Genomic DNA, 17,538 nt, shown 5'->3' with positions numbered 1-17,538 from the left:
CCCCTCACCCAGGCTGGCCAGGCACCCCAGTGGGGACCCCCCACCCTGAAGGGGTGTGACCAGCCTGCAAACACCCATCAGCCCCTCACCCAGGCCGGCGAGGACCCCAGCAGGACCCCCCACCCTGATCCGGGACACCCTTCAGGGCAAACCAGCCAGCCCCCACCCATGCACCAGGCCTCTATCCTATATAATAAAAGGGTAATATGCAAATTGACCCTAACAGCAGAAAGACTGGGAATGACTGGTCACTATGACACACACTGACCACCAGGGGGCAGATGCTCAATGCATGAGCTGCTCCCTAGTGGTCAGTGTGCTCCTACAGGGGGAGCTCTGCTCCGCCACAAGCCAGGCTGACGACTGCCAGTACAGCGATGGTGGTAGGAGCATCTCCCGCCTCCTCAGCAGCGCTAAGGATGTCCGACTGCAGCTTAGGCCTGCTTCCCGCTGGCAAGTGGACATCTCCCGAGGGCTCCCAGGCTGCCAGAGTGATGTCTGACTGCCAGCTTAGGCCCAATTCCCCAGGGAGCGGGCCTAAACCAGCAGGGGGTCATCCCCCAAGGGGTCCCAGACTGCGAGAGGGCACAGGCCAGGCTAAGGGACACCCCCCCACCGAGTGCACAAATTTTTGTGCACCGGGCCTCTAGTCCTATATAAGAAAAAGCTAATATGCTAATTAGACCGAATAGCAGAACGACCATCCGGACGACCATCCGGACAACCATCTGGACAGGCCGGGTTGCGAGGGCCGACCCCTTGCACAAATTTCGTGCATCAGGCCTCTAGTCAGATTATATAGGAAGACTCTAGAATTCTGTGCCAAAAAACTTCACTTGAGCCTAAGGTGCTAACTAATACGACATGTTTCTTATAGATAAAAATATAAATTTGAGACACTGCAAGAAGAATCCTTTGGCAACTTAACCAGAAATATCACCTTCCATGTGGCCTGTAGGAAAAGCCTAGAATGCAGGTGTATTCTCATCCGTACTGAGTGAAGTCCTAAGCTGGATTGTACAGCGTACTGCTAGAAATAATGAAATTCTTAAATTGGACTGAATCATTCTCAGAAGTGGAAATATCACTGATCTGGAAGGTTTTCTGTGTGTTTGGTTTTTTAATGCAGAACTTCTTTGATTAAACACAGGAATGTATAGGTTGGTCAGTCTTCACATTTTCGATCATGTATATACTTTGTGATTTCAACTTAAGATCTTAATGATCCGCATGTTTCTTTTCTTTTCTTTTCTTTTTTCTTTTGTGAGCTCATTTTAATGTAGAGTCATTGAACTTTCTAGAACGCCCCTCACAACTTCCCCCAAATCTTGGAAATATCATGAGAGGTGTGTGTGCGCATGTGTGTTGGTGTCCACACGGGTGCAGAGAACGTGGGTGCCCCCTTCAGGTTGCTCTCTCGTTTTATTTCCTCTTCAGAGCAGTCCTATGGTGGACAGGATGGGTGATGTTACCATTTTGTACTGAAAATACCTAAGCCTAAAAGAGCTATATAATTTATATTTTTAGAATAAAGAAACTTTAGAATATTCAGTTATTTTGAATCACAATGATAAATCTCTGTGATGTGTATATAGTGTGGGTGGGGGACAGCTAAATTTTCTTAGACTGACAGGCTCAGTAAATCTGACTGTAAATTTTAATTTAGCTGTAGACTGGCCAAAAGAAGAAATAACATTACGATAAAGGAAAGTCATGAACAGAGAAAACAGGAAACAATGAAGAGTTTTTAAATTCAAGGTCTAGCAGGTAAGGATATGATGACTAGCTTTTCATTCGTGTATTAAAAATGTCTAGGTTGTCTAAAAAAATATTTTTTGAGTATGTAGGCTTCTCATTTTGCTGTTGCCCAGATTGGTATTTAAGTATATGAATTAAAAACATAGTCTGTACTTAAAAATACAAAAAAAAGAAATCCCTAGATGAAAGACTTGAATGGACATCATAAAAGACATATCAGTGGCTAAAAAACACATGAAAGAAACACCCAACATCATCAGTCATTAGGGAAATATAAATCAAAACCACAATGAGATACTCTCTAGGATGTCTATAATAACAAAGACGTAACAATAAGAAGTGTTGGCAAAAATGTGGAGAAATTAGAATCCTTATACATTGCTAGTGGGAATATAAAATGATACAGCCACTTTGGGAAATAAGTTGGCTATGTTTTAAAGGTTAAACATAAGCTGACCATATAAGTCAGTAATTCTACTTCTAGAAACCTATCCAAGAAGAGTGAAAACTTATGTCCACACAAGTTTGCTTGGATGAGCAAGTTCATTTGTCACACTAACCAAAACCTGGCAACTATCCAAATATCATCCACAGGTGAATAAGAAAAATGTGGCATATTCATAAAATGCCACACTATTCAGCTTTTAAAAGGAATAGAATATGGATGAACCTCAAAAACATCATGGACAAAGCAGACACAAAAACTGCATATTATATGATCTCTTTTATGAAATGTCCAGAAAGGCAAATTCATAAAACACAGCAAGCACATCAGTAGTTGTCTGGTGTTTCCATGGAAGCACGCACTGACTTCACATGGGCGTGAGGGAAACTTTTGGGTAATAGAAAACGTTCTAAAACTGGACTGCTGCTGTGAAAGGACATATTTATTGAGAATTGGTAACCTGCATATTCACAGTGGGTGGATTTATGGCAGGTACTGTAAGTTATTGCTATACTACCACAGACGTGTCAAAGGTGCCAGAGTAAGGGAGAAGGGGAATCAATTCTGCCTGTGTAACTGGGGCAGAGAGGGACAGTGAGGCAGAAAGGATCACACAGATTTATTTCTTCAGCAAATATTTATTGTCTACTTTGTTCTAGGTGCCTAAAATTTATACTAAAGCATGGGGTGGTTCACCAGGAGAGGAGGGAAGGGCACTGACGCGCAGCACCCAGGATGTGCCACCGCAGGGCTAGGAATGTGGTCCCAGTGTTCAGGGAGCCCTACTGCTGGGGGTACACAGAAGGATGACCGGGGATGGCCATGAAAAGGTCAAGGTGAAAAATCACAAGTGACATTCACTGTTTCATTTAATTATTTGTAAAACATAGTATTTTCATTGGTATAGATGAAACTGAGGTTATATAAAGCATTTGCCTTCCCAAAATGAGTCCTGTAACAGTATCTACTGATTGTGGTGGTTATGGGAGTCACAGTGCCTGGCATGTACTAAGTGCTGTAAAAACATTTGCCATTATTTTTATTATTACTATGATGGTGTCATAGGGTCTGTTTATTAAATTTTACAGACTACCCATAAAGCTATCCACAATGAATCAAGAGATATAAAAAAGATTTGCCTTCTTCTTTTGCAGGAACAAAACATGGGGTGTGTTGCTCACCCTCACGGCATGGACTCAGAGACTGCAGCTCTCTCTTTTCCAGAAATACCTTTATAGCCCTTCCTTAAACTGTCTAAAGCTCTCTTCCTTAGGACACCAATTTCACAGTGCAGACAAAGGGGGGACTGCCCTAGCTGGTTTGGCTCAGTACATAGAGCGTCAGCCTGGGGACTGTAGGGTCCCAGGTTTGATTCCAGTCAAGGGCACATGTCTGGGTTGCGGGCTCAATCCCCAGTAGGGGGCATGCAGGAGGCAGCCGATCCATGATCTCTCTCATCATTGATGTTTCTATATCTTTCCCTTCCTCTTTGAAGTCAATAAAAATATATTAAAAACAATAATAACAGAGGTTTCCATGAAGATTAAACAAGTTAACTCAGGAGGCATAGACTGCCCAAACTGTGAACACCTCAAAGGTCTGCAGGACTGGCTTTCGACTGGCTCCTGATAGAGAACCTGAGCCCTTGGACTATCCTGCGGAGAAGAGGGATTTGTATGCTAGAGGCTCTGGGCCATGCACCAGACCATGTACGCCAGCAATGTGAGTTATGGCGCATGCCTGTTTTCCTATGCCAGAGGTCTCGGTTTGACCGCTGTGGGGCTGGAGATTGAGTTGCTAAGGTCAGCCTCATGGGCACTGCACATCCGTGCAATAAGACACCCCAATATAAACCCTGGACACCAAGGCTCAGGTGAGCTTCCCTGTTTTGCAACACTTTGCATGTGTGGTCACACACTGTCACTGGGTGAATTAAGGGCATTCCCATGCAACTCAACTGGAAAGGAATATGTTAAAGTTTGTGGCTGGTTTCTCCTGGGCCTCACCTTAGGCATCTTTCCCTTTGCTCATCATTGACTGTATCCTCACCGTAACCATGAGGAGAGCAGCTTTTTAAAGTTTTGTGAATATCTCTAGGGCATCATCAAGCCTGAAGGTGATCTTGGGGACCCATGAGGGAAAGTGCTCACAACAGCATCTGGCATCTAATGAGCATTCTACAGGGAGTTCCTATTGCCAAGTGCAGAGAAGCCATTTAAAAGACCTGAGATAGCTAGACAGTGCTATTATTTGTGTCAATCTCTTATCTCAATTTTCTTTTCATTTTCTAAAAAATATATTTTTTATTGATTTCAGAGAGGAAGGGAGATGGAGAGATAGAAACATCAATGATGACAGAGAATCATTGACTGGCTGCCTCCTGCACATCCCCTATGAGAGGAGGAGGGGGGATCAAGCCTGCAACCCAGGCATGTGCCCCTGGCTGGAATCGAACCTGGGACCCATTAGTCCTCAGGCTGATGCTCTATCCACTGAGCCAAACTGGCCAGGGCTCTTATCTCAATTTTCACAGCAGGTTGGGGCTGAGATGATAAACAAGTGCATGCTTGTTCTTTCACCTTGAGCCTGAAGCACACTGGGCTTCATGGCAATGCTTGTGTCAGTTCCTAGCGTGTTCTGCTCTAGCCAGTGAACAAGACTAAGAGAATGAAGGTCTATTTAACAGACACTAGCTGACAGTAATCAGATTGGAAATGGTAAAATACACAACGGAGATCTCACAATATAATGCCCACCTTTATTTCCTTTATGTTCGGAAGTGATGCATTTAGAAATTCCTCAGTTAATCTCTTCCAACTGGCAGCTTTACCAAGATCAGAATGAATGATGAATTTTTCATAAATTCTAAAACATATTTTAAAAAATGTACTGATAGTTAGAAAGTTAAATTAATAAAATCTATAAAAATACATATATTTTGAATATGTACATATATACATACATATAAAACTGACTTACCCTTCTATTGTCTTTTCTACTTTGTGACTGTTGACATCCAAGAAACGATGAAATCTAGAAGACAAAATGCAATTCTTACATCAATCTTGTCATCTAGCTAAGCAGACCGGTATCACTGCCCTCCATGTCTCCGAACACCCTATACTCAGCTGTACTCAGCAGTGCACCTCTCTCGCTTTTTCACCTCCGCCATCCAGGCAAACAGCCACACATCTCAGAGAGTGCTCAAGTAGCCTTTCAGAATGCAGGCCATCCCAAGTCACCCCCACCCTGTCCTCTGGATCCTCTGTCTTCCCATATTTAAACCCAGCATAGCACATCCTATACTGTTCCGAATTTTTTAATGCCATAATGAAGCCCAGGGAAGAGTCGGGATCCTCTCTCTTAAATCATAAAATGAAATACAAAGGAAACCAAGTATACTGAAATACAGTTGTGAAGTATTTTTAAAAGTTTGTGATAAGTAAGAAACATTCCTTTTTAAAGCATTAAGTAAGATCTAGCAGTGGGTCCATAACTACCATTAAAGTGAGACATAAATAATATTAGAAATATCTGCAACTATAATAGGATGTGAAATGTGATTTCTAATAGGGACACACTCATAGGTAAGCTAATATTGTTTGTTGCTTTCATTCATAATTGAAAGAAATGCTACTTTTTAGTTAAAGGTTAGTGTGAACTTTTTCTTGTCCAAATTTAGAACCTGAATTCTATCCTCAGGCCCTCATGTTAAGAACCCCTATCCTCATCATATATAATTAACTTTCATTTCTTTCTTCCTTAGGACAGGCACTACATTTCACCTCTCTCTGAAGTTCTAGGGCCTACAACATGGCCACAATTTTTAAAAAGCAAATGCAAATTGTTCATTTTTCTGATGGATTAAAGCATCATAAAATTACTAGAGGCCCAGTGCACAGATTCATGCACAGTGAAAGGAAATAAATTAGAAGGTGACCGGAGGGGTGAGAAGGGTTGAACACGCCCTGGAGCCAACCTCCGTGGTCCCTTCCCAGCTGGCCACACCCGGGGCCATGGCTCAAAGGGCGTCTGCAGAGAGAGCAGGGTCCCTTGGCCTGGCCTGTGGGGATCGGGCCAAAACTGGCAGTCAGACATCCCCCGAGGGGTCCTGGAGTGTAAGATAGCACTCTGCAAAGTTGCTGTCGCTCGGCAGCTCCTGTGTTGAGCATCTGCTCCCTGGTGGTCAGTGTGCATCATACCTGCCAGCTAGTTGGCCGGTCGCTTAGCCTTTTATATATATAGACAGTATAGCTCATTGGCTCTTGTTTTCCATTTTTTTAGTATCAAAGCCAACAATCTGAACTTTGAAGTAAATTGCATGACTAAATAAAATGAATTCTATCCCCTAAATGGCTGACTGGAACACTAATTCACCTATTATAATTTAGTTGCTTACTGTATAAAAGGAGGTAGTAACTTTTAGTTCTTTCCCAACTCTAAAATGACGTCGTCCATCTACTTAGTGCCATTTAGAAAGATTAATAGAAAAATTATTTAAATACACATTTTAGTTTCTGTTCTTGCAGTGTTATTTACAGTAGCAAAGATATAGAAGCAACCCAAGTGCCCATGGATAGATGATTAGAGAAAGATGTAGTATATATATACAATGGAATATTACTCAGCAGTAAAAAAGAATGAAATCTTGCCCTGTCCAGGTAGCTAGGTAGTTAGAGTAAGGTTGTGAGTTCAATCTCTGATCACATATAAGAAGCAACCAGTAAATGCATAAACAAGTGGGTCAATAAATTAATGTTTCTCTCTCTCTCTTAAAAAGAAATCAATAAAATAAAATAATAAAATCTTACCACTTATAACAATAGCGATGGACCTAGAATGTATTATGCAAAGTGAAAAAGTCAGGCTGAGAAAGACAAATACCATATGATTTCACTTATATTCGGAATCTAAAGAGCAAAATGAACAAATAAAATAGAAACAAACTCAGAGAACAAACTGATGTTTGCCAGAGGGGGATTGGGTGGAAAAGGTGAAAGGGATTAAGCACAAATTGGCAGCTATGAAATAGTCACAGGGATGTAAAGTACAGCATAGGAATCCTATATAATAAAAGGTTAATACGCAAATCAACCGAATGACCGGTTGCTATTACATGCACTGTCCACCAGGGGGCAGATGCTCAATGCAGGAGCCGGGCTCATGGCTCCAGGCTTAGTGGGGGTGGCGGGAGCCTCTCTGTCTCCCGCACCCCCTGAGGCCCCGGACTGGGAGAGGGCGCAGGTCTGCGGACCCGGGAGTCGGCCTCTAGTCTAGTCAATAACATTGTAATAACTATGCATGGTGCCAGGTGGGCACTAAACTGACGGGGAGATCACTTTGGAAATTTTACAAATACCTAACCACTTCTAGTAAGCTGTACACTTGAAACTAACAATATTGAATGTCACCTGTAATTGAAAAATAAAAATAAGTGGGGGGAGGAAGAAGAGGGAATAAATGGTGACGGAAGGAGACTTACTTGAGGTGGTGTATTACAGAATTGTACACCTGAAACCTACATTATTTTATTAACTAATGTCACCCCAATAAGCTCAATAACAATAAAAAAAAGAAAAGCAAAAAATAATTCATTCAATCTGTAGGAAAAACATTCTGTTAAGTGACATTTAAGAACTGAGTTTATTATTTTAGAAACTTGGCGGGCTTTTACCTCGTTGTCTATTCTCATTGTAAACTAAGTAGGAACTTCATGTATGATCATTAAGGTTGAAACTCAAGATTCCTGATTTTGAAAAACTGTTCGGTATTCAAGATTTCTATTGAAATTAAACTGGTATAATATTAATACCGACTAACATTCTTTTAGTAATAAAATTCCATTACAGCTAATAATCCCAACAGTACTGTCTAATGTACATCTTCCATAAAGGAAAATAGGAGCGCTGATGAGGTGTGTAAACTGGGCGCATCTGAACCGGTATCGGAAGCCCGTGAGGCGGCGCCGCTCCTGTGCGCGGGAACCGTTCCGGATGCTGGGATGAGACACGGACAAAACCGCCCGCCCTCCCTCCCCGGCCCGCGCCCCACACCTGAAGTTGGACCAGGCGAAGTGCAGGCAGAGCTGGAAGTTGGGGTCCACGTCGTCCCGGAGGCCCGCCACGTGGCGCACGAGCTCCCGCACGTCGCGCTCCAGCTGCGGGTTGAGCCGGCGCCAGGACGGCTCTGGCCGCGCCATGTTTTTCGGCTCCCCGGCGCCAAGTACCCTCGGGGGGGGGGTGGCACTCGTTCTCGCGAGAGTTCTCTCCGCCACCGCATTCCGCGTTAGAGGATGCTCTCGCGAGAGTTCGCGCCCCACGCTGTGTGGTGTGGGAAAGGCTGAGGTTGCTCTCGCGATAGGCGGGCGGGTCCTGGCTGGCGGCTGCAGGGTGCGTGTTCCGGTCTCCCCGCGTCCAGTTAGGAGCGTCCTCGGAGAGGTCGTCGATTTTGTCCATCAGATTAAGCCAGTCCCTGGGTGACCGTGGTTGGTTTCACTGCTGCTGCTTTGAGAGCCGCTGGTTAGTTGTCATTCAGTGTCCTCCACCTGCCTCTTCAGGCGCCTTGGAGTGCAGCTATGGGATAGTCACCGGGATGTAAAGTACAGCATGGGATCCTATATAATAATCCTACATCATAAAAGGCCAGTTTGCGAGGTGCCCTCTCCCAGCGTCTTCCCCTGGAGGGGACGTCCCCTCCGCGGGATCGCGGCGCCGAGCGCTGCGCCTCCTGGTGGCCGGAGAAGGTCTTATTCACCCTGAGCCAAAGCTGTAGTCTTTGCTCTTCGTAATTAAAACTGTACCTTTAAATTTTGTTAATTATTGCGCATAACCGTTCTGAAACCTATTACATAGACCTTTATTTTTTCTTTTATGGAACTAGGTTTTCGTGTGGTTTATTACACTGCATTCCTGTAGTTATGTGACAAGATAAAAATCCCGAGACAATTAAACCAAACATGTCAAACTCAAAGGCTAACTGGCCAAATAAGGTTTAAGTTTATGTGGGCTGCAAAAAAACAAAAGCTTCATTTTTCATAGAAACATAGGTTTAATTCGAAAAGTATGCTGTACAAACGAAAAGAACAAGAGCAATGATAAAATTGTTTTCTTCCCGACACTTGGCATCTCTTCTCTGCTACTATCTTTCCTACTTCGGGGAAATCTTGTTCGCAGTGATTACTTTCAAAACTGACCCCAGGTGAGCGTCAGTAATTCTGGATCTGACAGGAGACGTATTTCTTTTCATAATTGTAATAACTGCTCACACCGATAAGTAATTCCAAACATGGAAATAATTTCATATGCGAATTTTCGAGTATTTTCACACCTGGCAGGTAAATATTTGTAAAATTCAGGCATACCAACTTCACTGAATTTTGCCTTCAAATCTGAATCTCACTGGATTTCAATTACCTCCATTTGCATTTGATTAGGTACTGATTCTATATTGAAAAAATCGAAGAAAACTTGTCTTCCAAACATTTAAAATTTGCAAACCTTGTTTCAAATTCAGTTCTAAGACAAAATTTTTTTCTGCGTATTTTTGATATGATGTGGTTTCACCTAAACTTAATTTGTTCAGGTTGCAGGTCAGAAAATGTGTTAAATCTTCCTTTTTCAACTGCTTTCCCCAAAGAACTAGCTTACATCTGAGTGCTTTGACTTGGTCACACATATTTGTAATAATCTGATCTTTTCCTTGCAGTTTTAAGTTTAATTTGTGTGTTTTATATCATCCATGAAGGATAAATCTCGCGACCATATCGTGTCAAAAAACAGGCTTGTGTCTTGATTTTTAGTTATTAAGGACTGACATATTTCTTCTTTCAAGTCCCAGAATTGTGTAAGAACCTTGGAGCAGGATAGCCACCCTACCTCAGCATAGTAGGACAAGCCAAATATTCACTAATTCACTTAAGAAAGCAGAGAACTGTCACTGATTTAAACTTCGAGATCTTATGAAATTGATAATTTTTTTTTAAATATATTTTATTGATTTTTTACAGAGAGGAAGGGAGAGAGACAGAGAGCCAGAAACATCGATGAGAGAGAAACATCGATCAGCCGCCTCCTGCACATCTCCCACTGGGGATGTGCCCGCAACCCAGGTACATGCCCTTGACCGGAATTGAACCTGGGACCCTTCAGTCCGCAGGCTGACGCTCCATCCACTGAGCCAAACCGGTTTCGGCGAAATTGATAATTTTTTGATAGGTGTCATCACATTTTCCATGTTTATTATCTTCACCCATAATAAATCTTTTATTATTTTATTTTTTATTTTTTTAAATTGTTTTATTGCTTAAAGTATTACAAAGAGTATTATATATGTCTCCTTTTTTTCTCTCCCCTTGACCTTCCCCTAGACTCCCATAACCCTAGTGTCTTGTGTCCATTGGTTATGCTTATATGCATGCATACAAGTCCTTCCATTGATCTCTTACCACCCCCCCTCCCCGCCTCCCGCCTCCCAACCCTCCCCGGCCTTCCCACTGTAGTTTGACAGTCTGTTCGATATTGCTCTGCCTCTGTATCTATTTTTGTTCATCAGTTTATAATGGTCTTAATTATCCATAAATGAGTGAGATCACATTTTTCTTTCATTGACTGGCTTATTTCACTTGGCATAATGCTCTCCAGTTCCATCCATGCTGTTGCAAATGGTAAGAATTCCTTCTTTTTTACAGCAGTGTAGTATTCCATTGTGTAGATGTACCAAAGTTTTCTAATCCATTCATGTGCTGATGGGCACTTAGGCTGTTTCCAGATCTTAGCTATGGTGAATTGTGCTGCTATGAACATAGGCGTGCATATATCCTTTCTGATTGGTGTTTCTGGTTTCTTGGGATATATTCCTAGAAGTGGGATCATTGGGTCAAATGGGAGTTCCATTTTTAACTTTTTGAGGAAACTCCATACTGTCTTCCATAGTGGCTGCACCAGTCTGCATTCCCACCAGCAGTGCACAAGTGTTCCTTTTTCTCCACATCCTCTCCAGCACTTGTCGTTTGTTGATTTGTTGATGATAGCCAGTCTGACAGGTGTGAGATGGTACCTCATTGTTGTTTTGATTTGCATCTCTCGGATGATTAGTGACGTTGAGCATGTTTTCATGTCTCTTGACTTTCTGAATGTCCTCTTTTGAAAAGTGTCTATTTAGGTCCTTTGCCCATTTTTTGATTGGATTGTTTATCTTCCTTTTGTTAAGTTGTATGAGTTCCCTATAAATGTTGGAGATTAAACCCTTATCGATGATAACATTGGCAAATATGTTCTCTCATGCAGTGGGCTTTCTTGTTGTTTTGTTGATGGTTTCTTTTGCTGTGCAGACGCTTTTTATTTTGATGTAGCCCGATTTGTTTATTTTCTTTAGTTTCCAATGTCCTAGGAGATGTATCGGTGAAGAAATTGCTTCGGCATATGTCTGAGATTTTGTTGCCCTCTAGTATTTTTATGGTGTCCCGTCTTTATCCATTTTGAGTTTATTTTTGTATATGGTGTAAGTTGGTGGTTTAGTTTCATTTTTTTGCATCTATCTGTCCAATTTTCCCAACACCATTTATTGAAGAGACTGTCTTTACTCCATTGTATGTTCTTGCCTCCTTTGTCAAATATTAATTGAGCATATTGGTTCGGGCTGATTTCTGGGCTCTCTATTCTATTCCATTGATCTATATGTCTGTTCTTGTGCCAGTACCAGGCAGTTTTGAGAACAGTGGCTTTGTAATACAGCTTGATATCTGGTATTGAGATCCCACCTACTTTGTTCTTTCTCAGATTTGCTGCAGCTATTCGGGGTCTTTTTTATTCCAGATGAATTTTTGGAGAGTTCGTTCTAGGTCTGTGAAATATGCCGTTGGTATTTTAATGGGAAGTGCGTTGAATTTATAGATTGCTTTGGGTAGTATTGACATTTTAATGATGTTGATTTTACCAATCCATGAACATGGTATGTTCTTCCATCTGTTTATGTCTTCCTCTATCTCTTTTTTCAACATCCTGTAGTTTTCTGAGTAGAGGTCTTTTACCTCTTTAAGTTAATTCCTAGGTATCTTAATTTTTTTGGTGTGATGGTAAATGGAATTGCTTTTTTAGTCTCTCTTTCTGTAAGTTCACTATTGGTGTATAGAAATGCCATAGATTTCTTGGAGTTAATTTTGTATCCTGCTACATTGCCTATTCATTTATTAAGTCTAATAGTTTTTGGATGGAGTCTTTGGGGGTTTTTTATGTACAATATCATGTCATCTGTGAATAAGGACAGTTTTACTACTTCTTTTCCAATTTGGATGCCTTTTATTTCTTCTTCTTGTCTAATTGCAATGGCTAATACTTCCAGTACCATGTTGAACAGGAGTGGTGAGAGTGGGCATCCCTGTCTTGTTCCTGTTCTTAGAGGAAATGGTGTTAGTTTTTGTCCATTGAGTATGATGTTGGCTGTGGGCCTGTCATATATGGCTTTTATTATGTTGAGGTATGATCCTTCTATTCCCACCTTACTAGAGTTTTTATCAAAAATGGGTGTTGAATTTTGTCAAATGCTTTTTCTGCATCAATTGATATGACTATGTGGTTTTTTTCTTTCAATTTGTTTATGTGGTGTATCATGTTTATTGGACTTGCGGATGTTGTACCATCCTTGCATCCCTGGGATAAATCCTACTTGGTCATGGTGTATGATCCTTCTGATTTACTGCTGGATCCGATTTGCTAAGATTTTGTTGAAGATTTTGGCATCTATGTTCATGAGGGATATTGGCCTGTAAGTCTCTTTCATTGTGTTGTCTTTCCCTGGTTTTGGTGTTAGGGTGATGCTGGCTTCATAGAATGAGCTTGGAAGTGTTCCTTCCTCTTGAATTTTTTGTAGTAGTCTGAGGAGGGTAGGTTTTAGTTCTTCCTTGAATGTTTGGTAAAACTCCCCTGTGAAGTCATCTGGCCCTCGGCTTTTGTTTGCTGGAAGCTTTTTGATGACTGCTTCAATTTCTTCCATAGTTATTGGCCTATTGAGATTTTTAGTTTCTTCCTGATTGAGTTTTGAAAGGTTGTATTTTTCTAGGAATGTGTCCATTTCCTCCAGGTTGTCTAGTTTGTTGGAGTAGAGTTGTCCGTAGTATTGTTTAACAATCATTTGTATTTCTGTGGGGTCTGTTGTTATTTCGCCTCTATCATTTTTGATTTAGTTTATTTGGGTCCTCTATCTTTACTTCTCGGTGAGCCTGGCTAGAGGTTCATCAATTTGTTTATCCTTTCATAGAACCAGCTCTTGGTTTCATTGATTTTAAGTATGGTTTTTTGATCTCTATGTTATTTATTTCTACTCTAATCTTTATTATCTCCTTCCTCTGCTCACTCTGGGGTTTTCTTGTTGCTCTCTTTCTAATTCTTTGAGATGTAGAGTTAGATGATTTACTACCATTTTTTCTTGTTTTTTGAGGTAGGCCCGTAGAGCTATAAACTTCCCTCTCAGGACTGCTTTCATTGTGTCCCATAGGTTTTGGATTGTTGTGTTTTCATTGTCATTAGTTTCCAGGATGTTTTAAATTTCTTCTTTGATCTCATTGGAACTCAATCAATATTTAATAACATGCTATTCAGCTTCCAAGTGTTTGAGTATTTTGGGTTGTTTTTATTGTAGTTTATTTCTAATATTATGCCATTGTGGTCTGAGATGATGCTTGGTATGATTTCAATCTTCTTGAATTTGGGGAGACTTTTTTTGTGACCCAATATGTGGTCTATTTTTGAAAATGTTTCATGTGCACTTGAGAAGAACGTATATTCCGTGACTTTGGGGTGAAATGTTCTGAAGATGTCAATTAAGTCCATATGATCTAGTGAGTCATTTAGGATGGCTGTTTCTTTGCTGATTTTTTGTCTAGAGGATTTATCCAGTTATGTCAGTGGTGTATTAAAGTCCCCTACTATGACTGTATTGTTGTCGATCTCTCCCTTGATATTGTCCAGGAGTTTTTTTTAATGTATTTGGGTGCTCCTGCATTGGGTGCATGTATGTTTATCAGGGTATTATCCTCTTGTTGTATTGATTCCTTTAGTATTGTGAAGTGGCCTTACTTATCTCTTGTTATGGCCTTCACTTTGAGGTCTATTTTGTCCATTATAAGTATTGCTACCCCAGCTTTTTTTTCATTTCCATTTGCCTGAAAGATATTTTTCCATCCCTTCACTTTCAGTCTGTGTGAGTCCCTTATTCTGAGGTGGGTCTCTTGTAGACAGCAAATATATGGGTCATGTTTTTTTATCCATTCAGCCACTGGATGTCTTTTGATTGGAGCATTTAGTCCATTTACGTTTAAAGTTATTATTGAAAGGTACTTGTTTGTAGCCATTTCTATTTTTTGTGCCTGTTTTCTTTCTTAGCTTTTTATCTCTTCTTTTTACACAAGTCCCTTGAGCATTTCTTGCATTGCTGGCTTGGTGGTGATAAACTCCCTTAACCTTTTTTTGTCTGTGAAGCTTCTTATTTCCCCTTCAATTTTGAATGATAGCCGTGCTGGATAGAGCATTCTTGGATTCAGTCCTTTGCTTTGAATCACTTTGTAAATTTCCGTCCATTCTTTTCTGGCCTGATGTGTTTCTGTTGAGAAATCATTTGATAATCTAATGGGAGATCCCTTTTATGTAACTTTCTGTTCTCTCTTGCAGCCTTTAAGATTCTCTCTTTGTCCTGAACATTTGCCATGGTAATTATGATGTGTCTTGGTGTGGGTCTTTTGGGGTTCATCTTGTTTGGGACTCTCTGTGCCTGTGTGACTTTTTTCTTCCCCACCTCAGGGAAGTTTTCTGACATTATTTCTTCAAATAGGTTTTCTAACCTTTGTTCCTCTTCATGTTGCTCTGGCACCCCTATTATTCGTATGTTGCTTCGTTTCATGTTGTCCCATAGCTCCGTTAGGCTCTCCTCCTGTCTTTTTATTTTTTTCTCCAATTGCAGTTCAGTTTGGGTGTGTTTTGCTTCCCTGTCTTCTAATTTGCTAATTCGGTCCTCCGCTTCTCCTAGTCTACTGTTGAAACTTTCCATGGTGTTTTTTATTGCAGCTATATCACTCTTCGTTTGTTCTTGATTCTTATATAAGTTGTTGATTTTTTTCATCCATTTTTTCTTGATTCTTGCATAAGTTGTTGATTTTTTCCTCCATCTGGTTAATGCACTCTAGGACCCTTATTCTGAATTCTCTTTCTGACATGTTGTATGCCTCTGTTTCACTTAGCTGCTTTTCTGGCGAGTCCTCCTTTTCTTTCCTTTGGGGGTTTCTTTGTCTACCCATGTTTGATCTCACTGACAGATCTAGATGTTGAGTTGTTCAGGGGCTGCTCCTTGGGTGGCAGTGCCTCCTCGGGCTGCGGTTGCTCCTCGGGTGGTTGTGGTAGCAGCCGCTCCTCAGTTGGCAGCAGCTCCTCTCGTGGGTGCTGTTCACAGCCATGGTGGCTCCTCTGGCTGGTGGGAGGAGGCTTCTCATACAGCTGCTGGTCCTCAGACAGAGGGTATGCTGATCACGAGGCTGCTATTCCTTGCATGGGGGCTGGCTGCACACTACTGTTGTTCCTCTGATGTGGTGGGCTCTTTGTGGGGCTACTGCTCCTTGGACATGGGCAGGTTGTTTGCAAGGCTGCTGCTCCTCGGATAGGGGTGGCTGCTTGCATGACTGCTGCTCTTTGGACCGGAGTGAGCTGCACACGTGGCTGCTCCTCCTCAGACAGGGATGGGCCATTCACCCGGCTGCTGCTCGTCGGACAGGTGCAGGCTGTGTGTGGCTCTGCTCCTCGGACCGGTGTGTGCTGAGCAGGGCTGCCGTTCCTCGGACGTGGGCGGTCTGCTCGTGTGGCTGCTGCTCCTTGGACCAGGGTGGGTTGCTGCTGCTCCTTGAATGGGGACAGGCTGCTCACAGAACTGCTGCTCCTCGGACTGGGGTGGGCTGCTCACACAGATGCTGCTTTTCGGCTTGGGCAGGCTGTTCATGTGGCTGCTGCTGCTTGGACAAGGGCAAGATGCTTGCACAGCTGCTGCTCCTTGAACTGGTGCAGGGTGAGGGCTATGCGCAGCTGCTGCTCCTCGGATGGGGGCGGGCTGCGCAGGGCTGCCGCTCCTCAGAGGTAGGCAGACTGCTCGTGTGGCTGCTGCTCCTCGGACGGGTCTGGCTGCTCGCGTGGTTGCTGCTCCTTGGATGGGGGAGCGGGCCGCTCACACAGCTGCTGCGCCTTGGACAGGGGCAGGCCACATGAGGCTGCTGCTCTTAGGCCTGGGGCAGGCTGCTCACGGGGCTGATGCTCCTTGGACAGGAGCGTGCTACTCACGTGGTTGCAGTACCCTGGACTAAAGCGTTGGGCTGGTCAGAGGGGAGCGTGCTTCAGAACTCACAGGTACCTGCACCCGGGGTGGCTGGAGGCTCGGTGGCCATGGGACCACAGCCGAGGTAGCAGGTCCCTGGCAGGGGTGTCTGTAGAGTTCCAGGTGTTACCTGAGGGCACCCTGGGTGGAGGTGAGGCTGGGCCCTCAGTTACATCAGCTCTCCCCTTCAAAAAGGCGAGGCCTCTGAAGAGGAGCTGGCCTCCCGGTACTGTTTGCAATGGTAGCAGCGGCTGCCTAGTTAGGCTGCCCGGTTAGCCTGTCCCTGAAGGTCCTGCAGGGTCTAACTGCGTCTTAGTCACACACACACACACACACACACACACACACACACACCGCACAACCACACACTCCTCTTTTGCTCCCTCGCTGTCGCCTTCTTCCTGCCTCTGTAGCTGGGTCTAGGGTGTAATTGACCTGTTTGTAAATGAAGTTTCCTTTCCGGGTGTCTGGTTATGTGGCTTGCTCTCTAGCACTTTAGCCAGACTGGATAAAATTCACCTTAACAAGACATGACCCAAAGGGAACAAAGCATGAATGTACTCATGACACCGATAACCCCAATATAAGTGACCACCTGAGAAAAGAGAATTAGGGGAGAGAAAAGGGAGCACAAATGATATCTAAGAGAGAAAGAAAAAAAAGATAGGAGAGAAAAGAAAGAGGAAGAATATATCCTATCTAATAATAGACAAACATGGTAATTGACCATACCTTCACTATGCCTCCCATGGGCTAATCAGCGTGATATGCAAATTAACCACCAACAAAGATGGTGGCTAATTTGCATACTGCAGGCAGGGTGGGACAGCGCAGCCGCCAGCGCGAGAGCCGCCATCCAGGCCCCTGTGTGCGACCCCAGAAGCCACCTGCCTGCCGCCCGTGATCGGATCTGATCCCTGGCCGCAGGCTGGCCCCAGAAAGCCCCAGAAGCCACCCAGAAGCCAGTGATTAGGGGGAGTTGGGGGGTC

General features: G+C 43.0%; 1 protein-coding gene across 4 annotated transcripts in view; it reads right to left on the bottom strand.

Moving 5' to 3' along the window:
* Positions 1-8,453, bottom strand: part of TUBGCP5 (tubulin gamma complex associated protein 5) — a 103,918-nt gene extending 95,465 nt beyond the window's left edge. The window contains exons 1-3 of one of the 4 annotated variants that reach the window (XM_023743635.1): positions 8,257-8,453; positions 5,183-5,236; positions 4,960-5,068 (exon numbers count right to left, since the gene is read on the bottom strand). In XM_023743635.1, coding sequence (XP_023599403.1) covers positions 4,960-5,068; positions 5,183-5,236; positions 8,257-8,402 — 309 coding nt within the window. In that variant the 5' untranslated portion in view covers positions 8,403-8,453. Of the gene's footprint in view, positions 1-4,959; positions 5,069-5,182; positions 5,237-8,256 lie in introns of those variants that run through there. The other 3 variants (XM_006102193.3, XM_023743636.1, XM_023743638.1) reach the window with 3 other exon arrangements.
* Positions 8,454-17,538: the final 9,085 nt, after the last annotated feature.

The sequence above is a fragment of the Myotis lucifugus genome, unplaced genomic scaffold (assembly GCF_000147115.1).
Source record: "Myotis lucifugus unplaced genomic scaffold, Myoluc2.0 scaffold_404, whole genome shotgun sequence".
Taxonomy (NCBI): Eukaryota; Metazoa; Chordata; class Mammalia; order Chiroptera; family Vespertilionidae; genus Myotis; species Myotis lucifugus.
The sequence above is the reverse complement of the archived record's forward strand: the minus strand, read 5'-3'. Positions and strand labels throughout refer to the sequence as shown.